Source organism: Simochromis diagramma, unplaced genomic scaffold (assembly GCF_900408965.1).
Source record: "Simochromis diagramma unplaced genomic scaffold, fSimDia1.1 OVJJ01000141.1, whole genome shotgun sequence".
NCBI classification, from domain to species: domain Eukaryota; kingdom Metazoa; phylum Chordata; class Actinopteri; order Cichliformes; family Cichlidae; genus Simochromis; species Simochromis diagramma.
The window spans coordinates 939,300-964,701 of record NW_024387350.1 but is presented as its reverse complement, the minus strand read 5'-3'; the positions used below and the strand labels follow the sequence as shown (position 1 = coordinate 964,701).

The 25,402-nt window shown below is 39.0% G+C and overlaps 1 protein-coding gene across 1 annotated transcript; it reads right to left on the bottom strand.

The window, feature by feature from the left end:
- Positions 1–7,309: 7,309 nt before the first annotated feature.
- LOC120718404 (zinc finger and SCAN domain-containing protein 31-like) lies at positions 7,310–15,625 on the bottom strand. Its single transcript, XM_040006961.1, has 3 exons — positions 15,215–15,625; positions 12,099–12,362; positions 7,310–8,722 (listed from the first exon to the last, which is right to left on the bottom strand). Exons 1-3 carry the CDS (start codon positions 15,384–15,386, stop codon positions 7,719–7,721), a joined length of 1,440 nt encoding a protein of 479 aa, XP_039862895.1. The 5' UTR covers positions 15,387–15,625; the 3' UTR covers positions 7,310–7,718.
- Positions 15,626–25,402: the final 9,777 nt, after the last annotated feature.

The window sequence follows — 25,402 nt, the reverse complement described above, 5'->3', positions numbered from 1 at the left end:
TGCCCGTTTTCAGGAAACATGTTCAACAAACTCAACGGCAAATCTGAGTTTTCAAGTCCCAAACAGCTGATCAGACGAAGTTCAACTGAGTGTACTCTGAGTTAAGTGTAGGGCTGTTCGATATAATGATATACATCGGATGATATGAAAACATCTATGGTTTCATATCACGCTATCGCTTGTTTTGTAAAATAAACTGTTTATGATCAATTTTTTTCATCATTTTCAAGCCACTGTTTTTACGCGTTGGCGTTAGCAACAATGACGGTGAACCCAGCGTGTGGCTCCGCCATCCGCTTGTTTATTTCCCACATAAACCTTTCACAATAAAACTGAAGATCCTGTTGAGATTTTTCAAAATGAACTGAAATGATGAGAAACAGAAAGATCAGTCAGAACAAATCCAGGACCTTATTTCTAAACGAGGCATGTAGGCATGTTATGAAAAGTCTGACACGGACCAGAAAACTGTACCATGCAAATTATGCAGGAAACCGGTTCCCACCTCAGACTCAAACATGGAAAAGCTTGTCAACTACCAATGCAAGAATCATGTGGAAGAGTATGGAGAGAGTTTACAAATGAGAAGCAAAAAAGAGCCGTCAGGTGCTCAAAACAGGGTTCAGACACCTATCTCAGGGTCAAATTCAAGCACTTTTTAAGCACTTTCAAGGTCCCTTTTCAAGCTTTTCCAACCCCCCCCCCCCCGCGCCACTGCCCAAAAAAACCAAGAATGTGTGTTTCAATTCGCATCACCTCAATAAGACCATGTGAAAATTAAAACAAATTATCCTAGGTGATCTTAAACACCTTTGTTCCCCTTTTGTTAAGTACTACGGCATTAGAGGAGTGGTGTTAGAATGGGTAAAGAGTTATTTGAGAGACAGGCAGCAATTTGTGAAAATTGGGGAATATCAATCAGAGTGTATGGACATTGTTTGTGGAGTTCCGCAGGGGTCAGTATTGGGACCAAAGCTGTTTATCCTCTATATCAATGATATATGCAGAACATCAGATATACTACAGTTTATTCTATTTGCAGATGATACAAATATTTTTTGTGCTGGAGAGAACTTACAGCAGCTTTTGGAAATTGTCACACAAGAAATGATTAAACTGAAAACATGGTTTGATAGAAATAAGTTATCATTAAATTTGGAAAAAAACTACATTTATGTTATTCGGAAATTGTAAAAAAGATGCAGGAGCAAAATTATTAGTAAACAATGTTGAAATAGAGCAAGTTTCGGATACAAAATTTCTGGGTGTGATAATAGATAACAAAATCTGCTGGAAACCTCACATAAAGCAAATACAAGCCAAACTGTCAAGAAGCATCTCCGTACTAAGTAAAGTTAAATATTTTTTGCCTTCCAAATCACTCCGGGTACTTTATTGTTCACTTATATTGCCATATTTGGAATACTGTGTGGAAATTTGGGGAAACACATATAAAACTGCACTTCAACCAATATGTAAAATTAAAAAAAAGCAATCAGGATGATTAATAAAGCAGGATTTAGAGACCATACTAACATCATGTTTTTGAAATTAAAAATACTGAAGTTTATGGATCTTATAAAATATAAAACTGCAAAAATTATGTACAAGGCCAGATACAATATGTTACCAGGAAATATACAGAGGATGTTCTATGACAGAGAAGGAGACTATGAATTGAGGGGGAAATTGAATCTAAGGATTCTTAAAGCACGGTCAAAGGTTAAAACCTTTTGTGTCACTATTTATGGGGTAAAACTGTGGAATAGTTTTACTATAGATCTACAGCAATGCTCAGGAATTAGTAAGTTCATGAAAATACTTCGAAAACTGATTTTGGAAGAATATGATACCGATAAAGATGATCACCCATTGTATGTATAAAAATATCAAATTATATCCAAATTATATCAATCACGGTAGCCAAGTTTATATAGGTTCTCCTCGTGTATCGTGTGGAGTATGTGATGATGGGAATTAGGTGAATTATGTGGGATCAATAAGATGTTGAGCAGGGGTAGGAATTAATAAGTATGTTCATACTTCTTCCTACTCCTTTTCAGACCAAACATTGTTACATTATGTCAGACGATTTTGTTTTATTTCATTATATATTTTTTGTTTATCTGAACACATACGTGTGTGTGTGTATATCTACATATATATTCGTATCTGTAAATGAAAATATATGTAGTGTGTATATATTGTTTTTTGTTTTATATGTCTGAAACAAATAAAGATACAATACAACAATACAATACAAAAAATCTATTGAATTTATCATCTGTGATGTTATTATGTACAATTCCAATGTATTTTGTTCATCTCCCTTAAATAAACAGGCAGCCTTAAAGTATGAAATATTCATATACAAATACACACATAAATGTGTGAACTGTCTCTGTGGCTGATTGTGCCCCACAGGCCTCAGTGTGAGCTTGAAGATATTTATAATGTTTAAGTAGTTTAATGTGTCGGTGCTGACGATAAACACACTGAATTGAATGAAAGCCGGGGAACTTTGGCAGCACAGAAAACAAGTGGCTATTCTTTGTGACCATATGGATCGGTCCCTCATATTACCATTATTTCACCCAAAGGCACCAAGTTAATACTCAAAAAAGCTGCAGCAATACACACAAATATAAACAGTACTTGGTGACAACTTTGCTTTTAGCCTCTAACCCTCTGGTGTCCAGGGTATAATTGGCCATTTCTGACTACTTTTGATTTGGCCTCTATATTTCACCTTTAAAAACTGTTTATCTTGCCAATCTGTTGTTTACTCATTTTGACAAACTGTAAATATGTAAATATTGTGCTTAAAACATAAATAGAAAGTGATATTTTTGACTGTAAAAACCACAAGCATGTTTAACGAATCATTTTCATAACTTGAAATGCAAATAGAAATTGTACATTTTAAAAAAATATGCACAAGTTTTGCAAACAAAGTTATATGGTACTATTTACCTAAAAATACAGCCAAGGCTCAGACGTTTTTTATATAACCATTTCAAACTATTTACAGAACAATACGGTGCTCTGCATCAAATAAGAAGGCACACAAATTATTTATGAAACTCCAAAAAATAGTTTGTGTCACTATAACACAGATGAGAACAGCACAGGGACAAATCCTGCAGGTCTGACAGCAGGTGTGTCACTCAGCGTTTACACTGCAATCTGCCTTTGGTGGCTTTAAGGCAGCAACTGTAGGGTTGCCAACCGTCCCTTAAAATACGGAATCGTTCCGTATTTCGAAACAAAAGTTCACGTCCCGTATTGAGCTAATAAGGGACGCACTTTGTCCCGTAATACAGTGAGAATCAAAAGTAGTCTATAAATGTTTATGGAATTAACGCTTTGTTTGAAAACATAATTCCCAGCCCCTCTCCTGCTTTGTGACCAATGAGCTGACAGCACACTTATGACAATTCAGATTACCGCTCATCTCATTGGTCGAGGAAAGGTCGCTTGCGGAGAAAATACCGGAAGACAACAGATGACCGCAACAAGAAGCATGGCCAACAGGGAAACAAACGCCGACACTGCGGTGCAAGTCTCGGACGACAGTAAACCTAAAGCTGGGCAGACACTGCGATTTTTTTCAGTCACGTTATTCAGCTCCTGCTCAAACTGCACGATTGACTCGCAGGGGTTAGAAGTTGGTAGGTCACGATGCAGGGTCTCACACTATACGGCCCGATGCATTGATGCGACCTGAGTGCTCACACTGTGCGTCCATAAAATGAAGGTTATAACAGAAAATCTGTCGCTCTCTCTCTGTGTGTCTTTCACTCACACAGACACACCACCACCATCAACTTTGCTAAACTGCTAAAGAAAAACACTGATCAGGCAGCTGTGATTGAGCAGCAGTGTAAATCCAACTATTTTCACGGTTGTTGTGCTCGTGATAATTTTGTGAGGCCACATCGAAAAGGCTCGGATGAGCTTTCCAAAGTTCTACAAGTTGTGCCTCCATCGCTTGTGTCCAGATCACACGCTACACAGCCGTGCTGCGCCGTCTTTTTCACCGACGTTTACGTGTTTGCGCGTGAGCAGTGTGAGCGGCCGTGGTGAGCGGCCGTGGTGAGCGGCCGTGGTGAGACCCTCACGAGCGATTGATGATCGGGAGCTGCTCGAGGTGTTAATTGCTTCTCGTTACCCCACGTATACTACACGATGCACGATGAAGGCCAAAATCGGGCTGATCACCAAATCGGTGGCACGACTCAAAAATCGGCTCAAAATGGGCCAAAAATCGCACAGTGTAAGCCCAGCATTAGAGCAGCAATGTTTGTTCGCTCAGAGAAAGAAAAAAAAAAAGGCTGCAAAAGTACAGGGAGGAATAGGAAAAGGAAAACACCTGGCTGGGAAAGTGCACGATAACACCTATAAAGCACACTGCACTGTGTGCCGGCGCACTTTTTCCATAGGCATGCTTCTAATGGTGGGCACAAGAAGAACATGAGGGGCGTGAAAGCTCGGGGAACCCTTAACCAATTTTTTGTCCACCAGGCCACGGCAGAAGCAGATATGGTATGTAAACACTGGTTTGTTTTTTCAAACCCTCTGGTTAAGGTTAATATGGGCATGTGCAGTGAATATCAGCGCTATGTGGCCAGAAGTGTGATAATATAATTCATTTTGTGTAATAAACAACTGCAAGGATAGATGATTACAACAAATAGATGACTAATACATAAAAGTAATACATAGATGAATAATGATGATGAGTTATGATGCGTAATCATGGGAACAAGCGGGTTTACAAACAGGAGCAGCTGATTAGCATTAGAAAAGCTGAAATAATACCTCAACTGAAGCCAATTGTACTAAATGCACTAAATGTGCACAGTTACAAGAATATTTTTGTTCTATTGCTTTCTATTGTTTTCTATTATTTTAAGTTAAGCAGGACAGAGTTCTTTTAAAGAAAGATTTACTTATATTCTCAAAAGTTAAGCATGACAGGCTTCTGTTTAAGAAAGAGACCTGTTTTACTGTGTTAATGTTGTCATTTTGAAAATAAATGGCTAAATGATCATTTGTTTCACATATGGTCATATCACAAAGAATATGCATCTGCTTAAATCAAATTCAAGTCAAATGGTTAAAAAATAATTTCACACACAAAAAAAAGAGCTACCACACTGGGAAGGGTGAAGACAACTGGGTTGCCCGGCCCTGGCCACGAGGTGTCCCTTATTTATTTTTCAGGGAGTTGGCAACCCTAAGCAACTGTGACGTTCACTAGTAGAACTGACAAACACAACAAAACAACGACTACACTACACACTAACTACCAGTTATGGGAATAACGGCGTTACAAGTAACGGCATTAATTTTTTCAGTAACGAGTAATCTAAGTAATTACTATTCCTATCGTTACAACGCTGTTACTGTTACTAACAAGAAAATGCAGCCTGTTACTATTTTTCAACAAACAGACGGTTGAAGCTGTGTTCAGCTTACCGCATCTTATATCAGTTGCACGGAAGTAGCTGTAAGTACTCTGGACGCTACAGCTGTAATCACGATCACTGTCTAGCACAACACCTGGAGCTAAGGGTGCAAAACAATTGCATGAGTGCTCCTGTTTGACTGAGGAAGAATAAAGTGGTTGTGGTAAGGCAGTCACATGACCACTTAAAGACAAAGCAACAAGGTGATAAATACCAGTTTTTAAATTGTGTTGATAGGCCACGTAAACCAGAGTCATGATAAACAATATATACACGGCGTTTATACGGCGATTTTTCCCCAGCGTTTCGTCACGTTAGCGCTAGCAAGCACTCTCTGCTTATGAGCAAAAAAACCAAACAAACAAAAGAACCGGGGACGTTTTAGGAGTGACGACGAGAGAGAGAGAGAGAGAGAGAGAGTTTTGAGATGTGAGAGATTTGTGACGTTTAGCGTGTTTGGAGTGTGTAGTTAATGTGTTGTCTTGTGTAGTTAGTGTGTAGTGTTGTGTGCCAGAACAATGAGGTGACTGCTGTCTCCAGGTAGAAACAGGAGTGATACACCTGCTGCTGTCAGACCTGCAGGTATCAGGCTGTGATGTTCTCCTTTATAGTGGACAGAAATTATTGTTTTGGAGTTGCACAAATAATTTGTGTGGCATCTTATTGAATGAAGAACAGCTGATTGTTCTGTAAATAGTTTGAAAGGGTTATTTAAGAAATCAAGGTAAAAGGTAAATGGCTGCAAATAACTTTGTTTGCAAAACTTGTGCAAAATTGACAATTTATATTTGCAAGTTATGAAATATGATTCAATAAACATGTTTGTGGTTGTTACAGTAAAAAATATAACTTTTTCTACTAGGATTTTATGTTTTTTGTCTGATTTTAGATCAATTGTGTTAATACAGTATGTCAAAATGAAAACATAACTGTAAATTCAGACACGTGAGGTTGTGCTGAAAAGGATGATACCAAACAAGGCAAAGTAAACAGTTTTTAAAGGTAAAATGTGGAGGGAAAATCAAAAGTAGTTAAAAATAGCCAATTATACCCCGGACCCCTGAGGGTTACATTTTTTTTTAAAGTAACGCAATAGTTACTTTTCAAGTAATTAATTACTTTTAGAATATTGTAACTCAGTTACTTTTTTAAAGTAGTAACTAGTAACTATAATTAATTACTTTTTCAAAGTAACTTGCCCAACACTGCTAACTACACAAGACAACACACTAACTTGAGACTCCAAACACGGTAAACCTCACAAATCTCTCACGTATCAAAACTCTCTCTCTCTCTTTCGCTCACTCGCTCTCTCTCTGTCGCTGGTCACTCCTAAATCTTCCCCTCTTCCCAAACAACCAAATGCCACATGTTGCCATATCATTTTTTGATTGGTCGACATGGTACATTTTTCCACCAATAGGGATCGAGTGTTTTTTCTTTTTTTTCACTCGCAAGCAAAGCATGTTTGTTAGCGCTCTCCTTAGAAAACACAGTTTTTACCGTTTCTTCCCGGAGTAAATGCCACTGTTGTATTCAGAAAAAAAACCAAACATCGGTTTTACATGGCCTAACAACACAATTTAAAAACTGGTATATAGTTTGAAGTCCGCACGTTCGACCCAAGTTGAAATGGAGACTCTGGGTCCGTCGACCCCAGAGGGTTAATCAGAAAGCCTAAAGTTGGCTAGTTATGTATCGGGCTAATGTTTAAAGCTTTCACTTGAGCAAATTAACTCATATTACTGCTAAGTAATGTTAAGTTCACAGCATATTCCATAATAGCATTGGAAAATCATAAATAAAGTTGTCCAAAAAAAGAACAGGCTTTTCTCAGCAGCACGTTATGTAGCAAATATTTAAAAAAGAAAATAGCGGCCGTTACAAATTATATCTGAATTTATATATATTCATCTGTCAAAACACTCAGCATAAGGTACACAATGCCCAGCTGAAAACACACGAGTTGCCCAAGATTCACATAATTTATAGAAAATGTAAATTTTTTGTGATATATATCGTTGTCGGGACGATAAATGTCTTATATGGGTATCTGAGATTTTGGTCACATCGCACAGCTCTAGTTAAGTGTGTGGTTGAGTAAAGAAAGGAAGCCAACATGATATCGGAGCCTTCATTTTAATCCAATGAACAGAAGAACACAGTGCTGACAATTTTGAAAAAAAAAAAAAAAAAAAAAAATAGGGGGTAAGTCACAGCCGTCCCACATTTTCTAAGCATGAAACTTTAACCAGTATGAATTCTCATCATGTGCTTCTTTAAGTTTGCGCTCTGATTGAACTTTTTTCCACAGCTGTTACAGCAATATGGTTTCTCACCTGTGTGAATTACTAAGTGACGGTCCAGTGCTGTTTTATCTGCAAATCGTTTCTCACAGTTGAAACAAACATACGGCTTCTCACCTGTGTGACATCTTATATGACGCTCCAGTGCTGCTTTCAAGAGAAAACCTTTCCCACAGGCGCTACAAGAATACCTCTTCTCCCCTGTGTGACGTCTTATGTGAGTTTTCAATCCTGTTTTCTGATTGAATCGTTTCCCACAGATGCTACAAGAATATGGTTTCTCACCCGTGTGTAGTCTCATATGTGTAGGCATGTAGGCTTTAGAGTGCATTTTTTTTCCACAGATGCTACAAGAATACATCTTCTGACCTAGATAACTTGTTAAATGATGATCCAATGCAGATTTCTGATCAAATCTTTTCCCACACGTGCTACAAGAATACATTTTCTCACTTGCGTGAATTTCTAAATGTGCAGCGAGGCAGGATATAAACTCGAAAGTTTTGCCACAAGTTTCACATTTTAGGGACATTTTCCTTTCAGTTTTACGTTGGCTCTCTTTGCCTCCTCTTTTACTGTGACGTCTCTTTCTGTAACGTCTCCTTTTCTTCAGCTCTTCATTTCTAGTTGATCCTGAGTCCACATGCTGGCTTTCTTCATGATCTCGGCTCTCTGGTTCAGGAGAGCTGTGAGAAAGGAGCTGCTCACTGTTTGGTTCTGATTTAGTGTGTGCACTTTCCTCATAAGTGGCTGTCACCATGAAGGTATCAGCCTCCTGCTTCAGTCCAAGTTGCTCTTCCTCCTGACTGCTGCAATGTTCCTCCTGTTCCTCCTTAATCTGTGGAGGCTCTGGGTCCTCCTCGTCCAGGCTGGAGTTTCTCTCTTGGGTACAGACTTGCTGGTCTGCAAGAACCTCCTCCTCACAGACATCCTCCTGTAGGAAGTCTGAGAGGAAAAACAAACTTTTGAGGAAATATATTATAAGATAATGCAGGAAGGTATACATACACACAACAGTGATAAAGAAAACAAAAAACAAAGGCACGAGTAAGATTGACACTGTCAAAGAGAGTACAAAAACAATGCTCGGTTTTCCATCTAGCTTCACCTTCCAGACCTCCTGCCTCCATCATCCCTGGATCACCCAGGATGGACTCACTGCTCTCGCTCATGCCATCAGGATATTCACCCGGACCTCTCTGACCACAGTTTTAAATGTTCAACTTTTTTTTAACTGCTGTCCAACATTAATTTGTAAATGATTTACTAGCAATCTTGTCAAAACAAAAGTTCTTTACTTGGAGCACAGTTCTACAAGAAAGGCAGTGGGGAGAGGGGACACTTGGGCAGTACATTTATCACGGCATGTAATGTCCGTATCAGAGCACTGGCTATGAATTTCAGACGGATCAGGCCTTAACTTAGCAAAAAAGTTATCAATTGTTCTTTTCATCTTTTCTCATTACCCACAGCTACATCCACTTCTGTTAGGCCTAGGCTACTCACTAGGGCTGTGTATCGTCACTGATTTCTATAATCCATTTCTCTTTCATTTCTGATCATGTGAGACTTCGTCAGAGGTGTGAGCATCACAGCAGATGCCTTTGAGTCAAAGTAACTGAGAATAAAACACAGAAAAACATGAAGATTTTCCTGACCTGGCTTTTTATAGGCGATAACCGCCTGAAAAATATTCTGCAGTAGATCAAAAACTGAAGAAAACCATTAATCAACATACAGTGGGGCAAAAAAGTATTTAGTCAGCCACCGATTGTGCAAGTTCCCCCACTTAAAATGATGACAGAGGTCAGTAATTTGCACCAGAGGTACACTTCAACTGTGAGAGACAGAATGTGAAAAAAAAAAAAATCCATGAATTCACATGGTAGGATTTGTAAAGAATTTATTCGTAAATCAGGGTGGAAAATAAGTATTTGGTCACCTCAAACAAGGAAAATCTCTGGCTCTCACAGACCTGTAACGTCTTCTGTAAGAAGCTTTTCTGTCCCCCACTCGTTACCTGTATGAATGGCACCTGTTTGAACTCATCATCTGTATAAAAGACACCTGTCCACAGCCTCAAACAGTCAGACTCCAAACTCCACCATGGCCAAGACCAAAGAGCTTTCGAAGGACACCAGGAAAAGTATTGTAGACCTGCACCAGACTGGGAAGAGTGAATCTACAATAGGCAAGCAGCTTGGTGTAAAAAAAATCAACTGTGGGAGCAATCATCAGAAAATGGAAGACATACAAGACCACTGATAATCTCCCTCGATCTGGGGCTCCACGCAAGATCTCATCCCGTGGGGTCAAAATGATCATGAGAACGGTGAGCAAAGATCCCAGAACCACACGGGGGGACCTGGTGAATGACCTGCAGAGAGCTGGGACCAAAGTAACAAAGGTCACCATCAGTAACACACTACAACGGCAGGGAATCAAATCCCGCAGTGCCAGATGTGTACCGCTGCTGAAGCCAGTGCATGTCCAGGCCCGTCTGAAGTTTGCCAGAGAGCACATGGATGATACAGCAGAGGATTGGGAGAATGTCATGTGGTCAGATGAAACCAAAGTAGAACTTTTTGGTATAAACTCAACTCGTCGTGTTTGGAGGAAGAAGAATACTGAGTTGCATCCCAAGAACACCATACCTATGTGAAGCATGGGGGTGGAAACATCATGCTATGGGGCTGTTTTTCTGCCAAGGGGACAGGACGACTGATCCGTGTTAAGGACAGAATGAATGGGGCCATGTATCGTGAGATTTTGAGCTAAAACCTCCTTCCATCAGTGAGAACTTTGAAGATGAAACGAGGCTGGGTCTTCCAACATGACAATGATCCAAAACACACCGCCCGGGCAACAAAGGAGTGGCTCCGTAAGAAGCATTTGAAAGTCCTGGAGTGGCCTAGCCAGTCTCCAGACCTCAACCCCATAGAAAATCTGTGGCGGGAGTTGAAAGTCCGTGTTGCTCGGCGACAGCCCCAAAACATCACTGCTCTCGAGAAGATCTGCATGGAGGAATGGGCCAAAATACCAGCTACTGTGTGTGCAAACCTGGTAAAGACCTATAGTAAACGTTTGACCTCTGTTATTGCCAACAAAGGTTATGTTACAAAGTATTGAGTTGTATTTTTGTTATTGACCAAATACTTATTTTCCACCCTGATTTACGAATGAATTCTTTACAAATCCTACCATGTGGATTCATGGATTTTTTTTTTTTTCACATTCTGTCTCTCACAGTTGAAGTGTACCTCTGGTGCAAATTACTGACCTCTGTCATCATTTTAAGTGGGGGAACTTGCACAATCGGTGGCTGACTAAATACTTTTTTGCCCCACTGTATGAACATTACCCGATGCTGCTGAAGTGAAGCAAAGTTACAGGGGTTTGATTAGAGACAGCTAAGTGTTTTGCAGTTTAGCATAATTTTAAAGAGTTTCAATTTCTACGTCATTAAAGAGCAGAAATGAGGCTTTCTTGTCGGAGGTCATTTTTTGGAAAAAAACAAAACAAAAAAACAAAACAACAGCGGCCGACAGAGCTGTACACGACTTGTGTGTAATAAGCAAACGAATAATGCAGAAAACAGAGATTTGAGATCCTGTTCTTGAAGTACAGAGAGAGAGGGAGAGAGAGAGAGAGAGAGAGAGAGAGAGAGGAAGTGTGATTTTTATCGTGGTGGAATCAAAAACATCAAAGGGAATTCATCAGAGGGAATTCATGATAATGTTTATTAAATGTGAAATGTAGTTTTGATCTTTTGCTACTGGTTCAGTCAGAAACCTGCAGCAAACAAACAAAGACGTAAACACAGAGACGCAGAATCTGTTTGCTGTCGGCGTGCCCATGTATGTCATGTCGGATGAGAAAGCCGACATCTCACTGATTCTGATGTGTACGTGGGTCTGCGCTCTGTGTTTACGTCTTTGTGCAGAATCAGGGCACCTGCTTTCATTCACTGATTCAGCTGTTTGGTTTAACCAGCTTTAACCTGAGATTCTGCCGTTTTTGGCTAAAAACATTTATACTCGATTCAGGATTTAGTTAATCGATATGCTTTTATTCACTTTCAAACACAGACGTGAAGGGCTACAGGAATATCTGGACCACGGCCAATGAGAGAGGTCCCACGGTTTAGACCACGATATGGGCATAAGGTGTGTCTGTTGTTGACCACACGGAGACTTTCACAGTTGCTGAGACTTTTTTTTCTTTTGTACTGAACAGCTGGTTGCACTGGTGCAACCTAATTTTTTTTTAAGTCACACCACTGAGGAATTTGGTCGCACTCTAGAGCCCTGGTTTTACATACCTATTCTGTGTAACTTTATCACAGGTTTGCAGATGGTCTCCAGCAGTGTGAGTCGCTCTTCATCAGTCCAGACGATAATGCCTTCAGCCTCCTGCTTCAGTCCAAGCTGCTCTCCCTCCTGACTGCTGCAGAGCTCCTCCTGTTCCTCTTTAATCTGTGGAGGCTCTGGGTCCTCCTGGTCCACACTGGAGTTCATCTCCTGGTTACAGACCTGCTGCTCATCCAGACCCTCCTCTTCCTCACAGTCATGATGATGTGGGAGGTCTTGAGGTACAAAGAAACAAAAGAACAATAACCAATAATGTAATGATACAAAAACACATAAAGACACATGTTTAATATCAAAACCTGAATAAAAGGTGATCATTTACACATGTGCATTGCTATAGGCTGTGTCCCATCATGTTTTAAACAAGCTATAGTTCAGCCTCTTCTTAAAAACACAATCTGGACCCAACTGTTCTGGCCGATTACAGGCGAATTTAGAAGCTTCCCTTTCTTTCAAAAGTTCTGGAGAAAGTAGTCCATTTACAGTTGCAGGCCCACCTTGATCTTAATGTGATCTCTGGAAAGTTTCAAACAGGTTTTAAATAACTGCACAATAACTGCTTTTAAGGGTTTTAAATACATTCTTTTAACTCTGGACTCGGGCAGCCCTGCTGCCCTCTTGTTTTTGGACCTGACAGAAGCTTTTAACACAGTTGAGCATGATATCCTGTTATCACGGCTGGAATCATATGCTGGCTAAAAGGGTCTGCTCTTCAGTGGTTTTGGCCCTACTTATCTGGAAGCACTTTTTATGTCAACATGGACCCTTACAGCTCCAAAATAGCCCCTCTTAATTATAATGTACCTCATAGTGATGGGTCGTTCGCGAACGAAATGGCTCTTAGAGCCGGCTCTTTGAAGTGAACGACGCGAGCCGGCTCCTTATCGCGAGCCGTCACGCGTTTTTTTTCCCCCCTCTTTTCTTTCTCTCAACCTCTCTCTCGCACTTTTTTCCGCTTCACTCTGCACGCGAGTCTTGTGCTTGCGTTGGGTAGAGGGGGGAGGGGCGGTAGTTACACTGAGTAGCACAGGAACAGATCCAGAGGGAGAGAGAGCCAGGGACAACAACGTCACATTAGAAAGGTATAGTAATCATCCACAACTATTTTCAGTTGCAGATGATAAAGGATTCATTAAGTTTATTCATGCAGGTCCATATGACAGAGAATATGCATGTTCTTTTAGTTTTCATATTATAATTTATATTTAATTGTGTTGTGGTTTGCAGTGTTTTGTGTTGTTTCACTTTAAATTTGTAAAAGGAAAAAGCGGAAAATTTAAATAGTTAAATGTTGAAATGTGCACAGTTGATTTTTGTATTATATGATTTATTTATTACATTTTTTGTGGAGTGAATAAATAAAAGTATATTTACGGTGGCCCCTAGAGACAAAGTATGTACAAACTCCAAAACACGTAAAAACTCAGAAGCACATAAAAACTCAAAACACGTACAAAAGACAACAGAAGTGCTCCAGGATGCTGGGCACAGTGTTGAGCTTTTGTTACAGAGTGGCTACACAAGCCAGCAAGTACCAACGACCGGATTTGGTGTGTGGTAATAACAGGTAAATGAACTTTTTTTTTTTTTTAATTATTTGAATATATATGAGTGCCTGTGTATAAATACACAAACAATACACACATGCTTTCAATTGTGTAATTTAAGTGATCTAGTAGCTCTGCTTTGGAAGTTCAGTTCATGCTAGAAATGTGTTTTATATTTATATATAAACATATATAAACCACTTTTTTTACATTAGTAATTCCTTTTGTGCACAATTTTATATTATTGTTAATAATAAATTAATTAAAACAACAAAACAACCTGAAGAGCCGGTTCGGAGCCGACAGAGCCGGCTCTTTTTAGTGAGCCGGATCTCCAAAAAGAGCTGGAAATCCCATCACTAGTACCTCAAAGCTCTATTTTTGGTCCTGCCTTGTTTGCACTGTATATGTTGCCACTGGGGTCTATTTTCTTCCTCCCTGGGACGTCTGCAAGTTGTTCAAAATGCTGCACCAAGGCTTCTGACCAAATCCACTAAGTATTCACATGTGGCAGTGTTGCTAATACAGCAGCACTGGCTCCCAATTCAATTAAGAATCAATTTTAAGATTCTGGTTCTGACTTTTAGAGCTCTTCGTGGACAAGCACCAGCTTACATTATTGAACTTCTACAGCCTTTTGTCCCTAGCACAGGGGTGGGCAACTCCAGGCCTCGAGGGCCGGCGTCCCTGCAGGTTTTAGATGTGTCCTTGAACCAGCACAGCTGATTTAAATGGCTAAATTAGCTCCTCAACATGTTCTGAAGTTCCCCAGAGGCCTGGTAACGAACTAATCATGCGATTCAGGTGTGTTGACCCAAGGTGAGATCTGAAACCTGCAGGACACCGGCCCTCGGGGCCTGGAATTGCCCACCCCTGTCCTAGCAGGGGCCATGTGTTTAGGGCCTGCTTGTTATACAACATGCAAGGCTAAGAACTAAGGGAGACAAAGGTTTTGCCAGTGTGGCCACAGACTGTGGAACTCTCTCCCTCTGAGCTTAAGATCTGTGGAGTCAGTAGTCTCTTTTTTTTTTTAAAAAAAACAACTAAAAACACATTTTAGAATTGGTATTGGTTAATTTTGTCTGTTTTGTTTTATGCCTTGTTATCTAAGACAAAAGCACTTTGATCTTTTGTCTACTTGAAAGGTGCTATATACACAAAATTCTTTGAAAGTCATTTTTTCAAATTACTTAAAGATTTATCTGCCTATCTATCTGCAGAGGAGCTCGAGAAACTTCCAGTATAACTTAAATCTCACGTGTGGGAGCATTTATAATATACTTACATAAAGCTACTTGACACAACTGTTATGATTTGGCGCTGTATAAATAAAACTGGATGAAGGCAACACAGCCTGTTAAGAATGTCTGAGCCTATCACCTTTAATAGCAGATGCCATTAAAACAGTTTTCCATTCAAAATAGAGATTTTTCTTTTCCTCTGAATTCATCACCGAAGTAACAGCTTCCTGCTCTCAGCTAACATCAGCTTAGAGACATCGTGGAACAACATGTCCATACCTATGATGTGTGAGTTTCTGTCGGGTGTCCGGCTGATATCCAGCAGTCTGTGCTGACGGTTGATCTCCTCCTCATACTGGACGATGGTTTTTTGAACCTCTGAGAAGATTTCTTCACAAACAGCAGTTAGTCTCTCCTTGATGAACTCTCTCAGATACTGAGCTGAACTCATTGCTGCGTCAACTCAGGCTGAGCGGATCGATACAAGCATCGATAGGTTGTGCCATCAGATCCACACTAGCCTTGCAGTCTCTTCTGTGTCGAGGGTTCTAAATGTGAGCCGACTAACCCGAAACCATGAAGATTTTTGTGAAGAGCTCTTGTGGCGCTTGTTGATGACGTCGTCCCGATTCCCCAAACGGAAGGTGCGTTCATGTCCCAGTGTAAAACTAGGACTTGTGACCTTCCTCCGTATACCTGCTTTTATCCAAATAAAATGGATCGTGTTTTTAAACAAACTTGTTGAACTTGAAGAGTTTTCTTCTTCTTCGGCCATGTTCTCTTAATAATGCACACACTTGGTGGTTGATTACTTTTCCCGTTTCTTTTATTGTTAGTAACACAGGAGGGAAAACCATACATTACTTTCAGCAGTTCGCGCTTTGAACAACAGGAACAGGAAGTGAAGTAATCTATAATCCACCAAAATAAAATCCTTTTCAAAATAAAATGACAATCAGAAAACTTCTTTCACAACATAAAATAAATTAATATATTTAGTCATGAGAACACAAATCTAACAAAACTAAAAAAGTTGATTTGTGTTTGGTAAATGTAAAAATTCTAGTAAAGTGTTTAAAAGCTTCCGGGTAATGGCGGCAAAGTGAGGAGACCCGTGCTTCGCGTGCTCAGTTGTCTTTTTCGTTAAATACTCTCTGTAAATCCAAAATAGAACTTACGTTTTGACATAGTTCGTTTGGGAACATATGAGAACGCTAACATGCCTAAAAAACTGAACAAGGACAAACAAAAAACTACGTCTGAGGCACAAGACGAAAGCGGGGTGGAGGAAGGGCAGATGGACGCTATGCATGAACACGAACAAGAAAAGCAACCTGCAAACCCAGAAATGCCTTCTACTTTGGACCTTTTAAACACTATTCGATTGTTCAAGCAAGAGTTCCACACTGAAATGGGCGGTATTATGTCAGCAATAGGAGCTGTTCAAGCTGATATACAAAAATGTGGAGGGCGAATTGACGAGGCTGAAAAAAGAATCTCCAACGCGAAGGACGAAATCACCTTATTGAAAAATGATATGGAATGCCTTGAAAGACAGGCCAAATTTCTATCTAAAAAGGTGGAGGATTTGGAAGGAAGAAGTCGGCGTAATAACATCGGAAACCTCGGCATCCCTGAGAAAGAAGAAGGTACAGATCCACGTACTTTCATGGAGAAGTTTATATCGGACCTTTTGAAAATTCCCCCTCCTGTCCTGGAGAGAGCGCACAGGATAATCACAAGGCAAAGCTCCATTGCAAACCGATCGAGAACTTTTATAATTAAGTGCTTAAGTGACAGAGATCGAGAAGACATCATGAAAGCCATTAGGACGACAAAAGAACTGACAATAAGATAGCCTTCCTGCCGGACCTGCCTGCAGAGACATATAGACAGCAGCGTCAGTACGATGGTGTGAGGAAGAAGCTGCGGGAGATTGGATTGTGGAAACATCGGATCATTTATCCAGCGAGGCTGCTTTTGACCAACGAGGAATGTACGCATGTATTCGATACACCAGCGGACGTGGACGCCTACATTAAGAGCCTCAATCAAGTACAAGATGTTTGATAAGGTATATGATGGTAGATCACTAACTCTGTTCTAACTGTATTTACGAACCATAATGGACAGAACAATTTATTATATTGCCAAAGGGTTGTTATACAATGCTGGGTTAGACATTGGTTGTTTTGTTCTCTTAATAAGAGTTACTAGTAATTTCACTTATTGTGTCAAATGTGTGAGAGTAAAAACTTGACAAGGTGGATTTATTTCTATTGTTATTATCTTTTTTTTTGTTTGTTTCTTTAGTTAAATTTTTTTAATCAATTGTAATTACTTTAACAACTGTTGCTAAACGCAGGTGAATAGTTCCTCGGTTTAGGGTGGACATGTTCCAAGAAGAGGGCGGAAGTAGTTTTGGGGTTAAGGGATGCCTGTATGTTCTTACACAGGCTGGGGTGTGGGAAGGGTTGCTCTCTCAAATCGGTAAATTCTCAATATGGTACAATACTTTTCTTTTGTGTATATATATATGTGTGTGTATTTATTTAATAGTACAGTTTTAACATAAGTGAATATATATGGCAGAAGTCTTGATTGACTGTGTTTCTTGGAACTGCAGAGGTCTGCGTAAGTTAGTAAAAATAAAACAAGTCATTAGTAGGATTAAGAAATTAAAAGCCAAAATTGTGTTCCTACAAGAAACTCATATGCTTGGCAGTGAGACAAATAGAATGAAACATAGATGGCCAGGTCAAATCTTTTCAGCGCCTTACTCCTCCAATTCCAGGGGCGTCATGATAATGATTCACAAATCTATACCTTTTCACGTTGAGCATGTGCTTAAGGATTGTAATGGACGTTTTCTAATACTACAAGGTAATCTACTATCTACTAGACTAAATTTAATTAATATTTATGGCCCAAATGAAGATAATCCAAACTTTTATAGCAATTTATTTCTTAAAATTTCAGACTTGCTAGGTAAATGTATAATTGCTGGGGACTTAAATTGCGCTTTTAACCCACAGAAGGATAAATCTTCAGGCATGGATAATACTCATAATAGAACACGAAAGGTGATCAGACAATTTATGAAGGAGTTAAATATAACTGACATGTAGCAAGATCAAAATCCAACCAAATTACAATATTCTTGCTGGTCAGGTACACACAAAGTGTACTCCAGAATAGATTACTTTTTGGTATCAACTGAGCTGGCTCATTATATAAAAGATTGCCAGTATAAGGAAATAATAATATCTGACCATGCAGCCGTTATTTTGACTTTCAAAGAGCCAAAACTGATTAAAACTCGAATTGAATGGAGGTTTCAATTGAAGTGGATGCAGGACAAACAGTTTCTTGAGTTTTTAGGCAAGCAAATTAATGAATATTTTGAGCACAATTCAGATCAAACATCGGCAAGTGTGAGATGGGAAGCCTTTAAGGCATACTTAAGAGGGCAAATTATAAGCTATTCTAGTAAGAAAACAAGAGAAAGAAACCAAAGGATAAAATATCTGGAAGAAAAAATAAAAATGTTAGAAGAGATCAGCTTTCAATCAGGTCAAAATAATGAGCACATTGTAAAAGAATTATTACTATTGAGAACGCAATATAATGAAATGACAAGTGAAAAAGCAGCTGTTAATTTATTGAGATTAAAGCAACAATTCTATGACCAAGGTGAAAAACCCAGCAAACTCCTGGCATGGCGTATAAAAAAGCAGGAATCTGAAAAGGCAATTACAAAACTTGAAACTTCAAATGGAAATATCATAGTAGACCCATTAGAGATAAATAATGCATTTAAAATGTTTTATGAAACGTTATATACCTCTGAATTCAACAATGCAACTAGAATTCAATCTTTATTTCTAGATAAACTTGATATACCAAAAATTTCAGACAAAGACAAAGAAAATGCTGACAGGCAAATTAGTATATATGAAATTATCGATGCTATAAACTCTCTAAATGCTGGTAAAACAGCTGGTCCAGACGGATTGCCAATTGACCTTTATAAATACTTCAAAGAGAAATTAGCACAGCCCCTCTTAGATATGTATATAGAATGTTTTAATACTGGTAATCTTACTGAGTCCCTGATAATATTGCTTCCTAAACCTGGAAAACTAAATAACAAGTGTGAAAATATGCGTCCTATTAGCTTAATTAACATAGACACTAAAATTTTTTGTAAAATTCTTGCCAAAAGATTAGAAAGTATTCTTCCAGTTATTATAGGAGATGATCAAAATGGATTTGTTAAACATAGACAGGGTTTTCATAACGTAAGACGAGTTCTAAACATTCTTCATAATCAAAGTGAATAGGACGATACAGCCATTCTTTCGCTTGACGCAGAGAAGGCTTTTGATAGAATTGAACGGTCATATCTTTTTGATGTCATTGCTAGATTTGGGTTTGGTAAGGTATTTCTGCATTGGATCAAGCTATTACATTGTCATTCTGTGGCTCAGGTTAAGACAAATGAGATAATCTCTGAACAATTTGACATTAAAAGAGGGTGCCCGCAGGGTTCACCTCTATCTCCACTCTTATTCCTTTTAGCTATTGAACCTCTGGCAATAGCTGTTAGAAACAGCGGACAAATACAAGGTGTTAGGATTGGTAGAAAGGAACATAGAATTGCTTTATTTGCTGATGATATCATATTATTTTTAAAGCAATTAAAAAATTCTGTGCCCGCTGTAAAGGATTTATTAGACCAGTTTGGGGTTTTCTCAGGGTATAAAGTTAATGTAACAAAATCATCATTAATGTTACTTAATCAAGGGTATAATCAAAACATAAATCAGAATATATCTGGCTTTACTGTTAACTCTGAATTCATCTATCTAGGTATTAAAATAGTTCCTTCATTAAAAGATGTGGTGGTACTTAACTATAATATAATACTACAGAAAATTTCCAAAGATTTGGAGCGTTGGATAAGTCTACCACTATCTATTATTGGAAGGATAAGTATTCTTAAAATGAATGTATTACCTAAACTGTTGTATATGTTCCAAAATGTCCCACTGGCTCCTCCTGCTGGATTATTTACTAAATTAACATCACTAATCAGAGAATTTATCTGGAACAAGAAGCAGCCTCGTATTCGTTTGTCTTTGTTGTACTTTCCCTTTGATACAGGGGGGGTTGAAATGCCCCAACTTTTACTGGTACTATTTGGCTATTCAATTGAGGACAATAAGATTTTACTTATCATCCCAAAATACCCCGTCATGGGTGGGGATGGAAGCAAATGCTCTTAAAATGCCATTAAATTTGTACTTATATTCTGCGAAATCCAAACAGTTAAAGAAAGAAACAAATAATCCTATAGTTCAAAACATGATTGAAGTCTGGTTTACAATAAAAGAAATGATGAATATTAAGAATAATCTCTCTCAGTTTAGCCCCATTTGGGGAAATACCTTATTTGTACCAGGAAAGTTGGATGCAGGGTTTCAGGATTGGGCAGAAAAAGGTGTTAAGAAAGTGGGTGATCTGTTTTGTGATGGAGTAATGGTTTCATTTGAGGATTTAGTCTCAAAATTTCAAATCCCCCAAAAACACTTTTTTAAGTATTTACAAATTAGAAGCTTCATTTCTTCCATGCAAAATCAGTCTCTCAACATTCCCCAGTTAAGTAAGTTAGAGGAGTTAATGGTGAAAAAAGGTGGTAATAAAGGTTTAATTTCAACATTTTATAACTGGATTGTCTCTGCCTCTCCAGAAACATCAGTTTCTAAGTTAGAAGCTTGGAGAAAGGCCCTAAATATTAATATTTCTGAGGAGACATGGAAGTTAATTTGCTTAAAATCACAAAAACAATCGATTAATAGTAACTTAAAGTTATTACAATACAATTGGATCATGCAAACATATGTAACACCGGTGAAATTGAATAAATATAATAACAGAATTCCAGATACATGTTTTAAATGTATCTGTGGAACATTTTTCCACTGTATATGGGAATGCAGAATTGTCCGTGCATTTTGGCAGGAGGTGATGAACAAAATAAACCAAATTTTGAATAAAAAGATTGCTTTAGATGTAGAAATGTTGCTATTACAAGTGTATTCTAAAAATCTTAAACTAAAAGCCCATCAAATTAAGTTTATGGATTATTGTACATTACAGGCAAAACGTATGATTGCATTAAATTGGAAAACATCATATTCTCCTGCTATTGGTGCTTGGATAAATTCTTTGGCACAGTGTATGGCAATGGAAAGGATAACGTACTTTCTCAAAAACAAGTTAACATATTTTGATGAAATTTGGAAGCCATTTAAAAACTTTATAAAAGAAGTAAACATCGGACAACTCATGTAGGAGTGTGGATGAGGAGAAAATTGTTTAGTATGTGCTAGCTATTTCTATTGTCTACTTTTCTTTTCTTTTCCTCTCCTTTCTTTTTTTTGTTTCCTTGAATATGTATAAATGCCACATATTGTACAAATGTATACATATTCTATGTGGGGTGTTTTTTGTTTTTTGTTTTTTAATTTTTTTTTATTTTGTTGTAGGTTTGGAAGAGAGCAGGGTGGGAGGTGAGGGCGGGGGAAAAAGGGTTCCTATTACAGCAGCATATAATTGGGAAAACAAACCTTTGTATGTTGTTGCGAAAAGCAATAAAATTTATATTTAAAAAAAAAGTCTAAATAAAAAAAATAGGTGTAAAATATTAGTAAGCTTATACAGCAATAATAACATTTTTTTTAAAAAAACAACTATATTAGGTAACTGAATTTGAACAAAATAAGGAGAGATGCCACTTACTTTTGTAAAAAAAAAATAAAACAAAATAACAATAATAAATAATTCTGACACATATAAAAAAAAAGTGTTTAAAAGCTGTTCTGTTTATTTAGAAAAGAAACATCCACTTCATATGGAAAGACACTATCACGCTTATATACAGTTGAAGACTATATATCTTATTTTTACACTGGAACATGAACACAACCCACATTTGTGGATCTGTGGGACGTTGGGAAGGGGAAATTTGTCTCAATTCGTAAGTGAGCAAGAGGAAAGTCGTGTGTTTGGATAAATTGGGTGGAGGTTTTTTTTGTTGTGGGCAGCATGGTGCCACAGTGGTTAGCACTATTGACTCCCAGCTAGAAGGTTCTGAGTTTGATTAAACCATCTGAACTTTTTAAAAAAACATCTGAACTTTCTGTGTGAAGTTTGCATGTTCTCCCCGTGGTTGTTCCGTACCCCTCGGGGTATTCTGGATTCCTCCCACAGCCCACAGATATGCAGTTAGTAAGGTCAGGTTAATTGGTGGTGGTCGCTGTGTGTTAGTTTGATCAATGACCTGTCTAGAGTGTGCCCTGCCTTTTGCCATTGTTACCATGGAAATGGATTGTATTTCACTCACATTTGCAACTAAAAAAACAGACCTACAATTGAAACGTATTTAGGAGCCACATGTGTATAAAAAGTCTGATAACATTAAGCCTACGCACACTGAAAGGGTAAAAGTAGCAGTGATGATAACGCTGGGACAGTTTAACATGGAGCTGGAGTCGGTTTACACCACAGTGAGGAGCAAAGAGGTCAGTCTGAGAGAAACGTTTCTATGGTTCAAGGTCCAAGGTTCTTTATTATTTGTCACATGCATAGTTATACAAGTATAACACACAGTGAAATGTAGCCTGACACGCTCCTCGACATGTGCAAAAATTGGGGGGGGGGGGGGGAACAACTATATATATATATATATATATATATATATACGCTGGGTGAATGTGCAGTAGTAGCAGCAAGCAGGTGAATTCTGTACATTAATATGAATAGATATCTGACTATTTTACAGGATAGACAATATAAACATATTTAAAATTAAAGGAATTGAAATGTACATTGTGCCTTGGTTTAGTGTCTGGAAGAGTCCTGTCTCAGTCAATTTTAGATGATGTGAGAGGGCAGGTGTGTGTGTTTAGGGCACAGATGGCTTGAGGATAGAAGCTCCTCTTGAGTCTCTCTGTCCTTGCCCGGAAGATGCAGAACCTTCTACCAGATTGCAGAAGTTGGAACAGTTTGTTGCCAGGATGGGACGGGTCCTTCAGTATCTGCGCTGCTCTAGTCTGGCATCTCCTGGTGTAGGTGTCCTGAAGCGGGGGGAGAGCAATCCTGCAGCAGCGTTCTGCTGTACGGATCACTCTCTGAAGAGCTTTTTGGTCCTTCACACAGCTGTTCCCGAACCACGATGTCATGTTCTGTGTGAGGATGCTCTCCACAGCGCCTGTATAGAAAATCCTGAGGAGAGAGAGACCCTGAACTTCCTCAGTTGTCGTAGGTGATACAGGCGCTGCCTAGCCTTTTTGGTCTGGACCTGAATGTGGGCAGCCCATGTCAGGTCTGAGGAGATGTGGACACCAAGATACTTGAAGGACTGCACCCTCTCCACTGGAGCTCCATTGATGATAATGGGCTTGTAGTCTCTGTGCTGACCCCTTCTGAAGTCCACCACCAGCTCCTTGTTTCTGGCAACATAGAAAACAGTGCTTTTCACCATGAAAACATTTACTGGTAAAAAGCTAGTGGAAGTCCTTTATCAAACCACCTGATCAACCAACAAACTTTGCAGCTGTTCCATCCACTGTTGTTTGTTTTACACAGCAAAACATCTGGAGTTAGCCTCCAGTGTGCTTTACTAGACCATATTTATTTCAAGGCTTTTGTAACATTTTTCAAATTGAAAGTGAAATAATATAAAATACTATGTTAATTAAGTTGTATTAATATTAAAAGAAGAAGAAAAATGGCAGAAATGATACAAATGCAGCATTGTTATTTGACAAAAATTGTAGTGGATGTCATTTGTGGACCTCAATTTTTACAGATTTAACCTCCTAAGATCAGAACGTTTTCATGGCATATATTTTTAATTTCTCTTTGCATTTTGGGCTGATTGGGACCTGATGAATGTAAAAACAAAGACTGACGTGATTTTTATAAACCTAACAACACAACAGTCAATTGATATTCTCAGGTATGGAGGGGGAAGTCAGCAGGAGGGGTTATAGTAGGAGTATTGCCAGAAGAGAGGAGTCACATTGACAGGGATCATCCGTGAGGCTATCACACAAAATGCAAAGTTACTATCACATTAAATATGAGCAAATGTAGAGAATAAGATCCACACCTCTTCTGGTGCCATGCACTTACACATCCTCATCATCTGAACTGCTGTCTTACTGTCCCTCCATCATCTTCATCATCCTTCAATGCTTCTGTGTGAGTCCTGGAAGTCTATAAGATCCTGATATCACACTTAACTGAAACCAAACTTCTTTTTTTTTTGTTCCGCCTGTTCCGTTTGGTTCTTTTGCCATCAGAATTATTTTCTAAAGGCCAAGAAAGATGCCCAATGGATTTACTTTACCAAATGGACCATCCCGGCCTTGCCATATTGGTCTATTTGATTGACCTTTGTTTTTATTGTTTATTTTATTTTATTTTCACTTGCTACACACACAGACATGACTGGGGGAAGGAAAAGAGAGAAAGAAAGAGAGGTAGGGTAAGAAAAACAGTGGGGAAGAGGAACGGTGATAAAGGGCAAAAAACAAAAACCAAGAAAACAAACAGACAAAAATACACACATTAATCACCTGGATCACCTGTTGAGAAAGAAAAAAGAGAAAACAAGCAAAAAAGAGAGCAATATAATAAACAACATCATCGCGATGATCTATGTGAATATAACAGTAAATACTAAATGTTAAACATTATTGTGCAGCACGTAAGATCGACAGCGCACGGTGTGCTTTAAGGTAGGAGCCAAAAAGGGTGTAGTTTGTGTGTGTGAGCACCCATGTGTACACCTGTGAGCATGAGCGCACTTGTTTTTAAAAGGTTCCTTCATGTAATGATCTGCTGGGGAGCCATAGCCGCGTCCTCCGGGACATGAAGCAGGTATGGAGGAGATCCAGGCTCCAGATATCCAGAGGCCCTCAGAGCACAAGAGACCAAGGAAGACCAACAGAGGGGCAGCTGAGCCACTGTCCCAGAGAGAGAAAAGCAGACCGCCCCGACTCTGCAGCAGCAGAGATGCCCCAATCGGATGGCAACTCCTCCTCCCAGCTCCCCCACCCCAACAGGCAACAGAGAGTGTGTGGGGGGGTGAAGACTCCAAACCGCCCTCCACCCGCTCATATGTAGTGTTGATGCATGTGTGTTCTAAGGTGCATTTAAAACCCAGGAGGGCATGGAGCTACCTGCCAGAGAGCAGCAGGTAAGTGCATAGCCCCTCCCGAGAGCCCTCAATGTCTACGTGTATTTAAAATTGAGAGGTGGGCAATGGCGCCAGGAGTGAGGTTGTACACCCTGATGGTCTTCTGGATGCCATGTAGCGTGCCCACCTCCAAGGTCCAAGGTGTGAGTAATGTGAATGTCTAAGTTGTGGGATAAAATTGAGGCACAGGCAGCCAG

What these genes read in the sequence shown, in the direction of transcription:
- LOC120718404 (XM_040006961.1), bottom strand. Translation starts at nt 15,386, where the DNA reads ATGAGTTCAGCTCAGTATCTGAGAGAGTTCATCAAGGAGAGACTAACT. An exon ending in CAGAAACTCACACATCATAG is followed by an intron (nt 12,363 to 15,214) that starts GTATGGACATGT and finishes TTGTACCTCAAG; the next exon opens with ACCTCCCACATCATCATGAC. An exon ending in GATAAAGTTACACAGAATAG is followed by an intron (nt 8,723 to 12,098) that starts GTATGTAAAACC and finishes TTTTCCTCTCAG; the next exon opens with ACTTCCTACAGGAGGATGTC.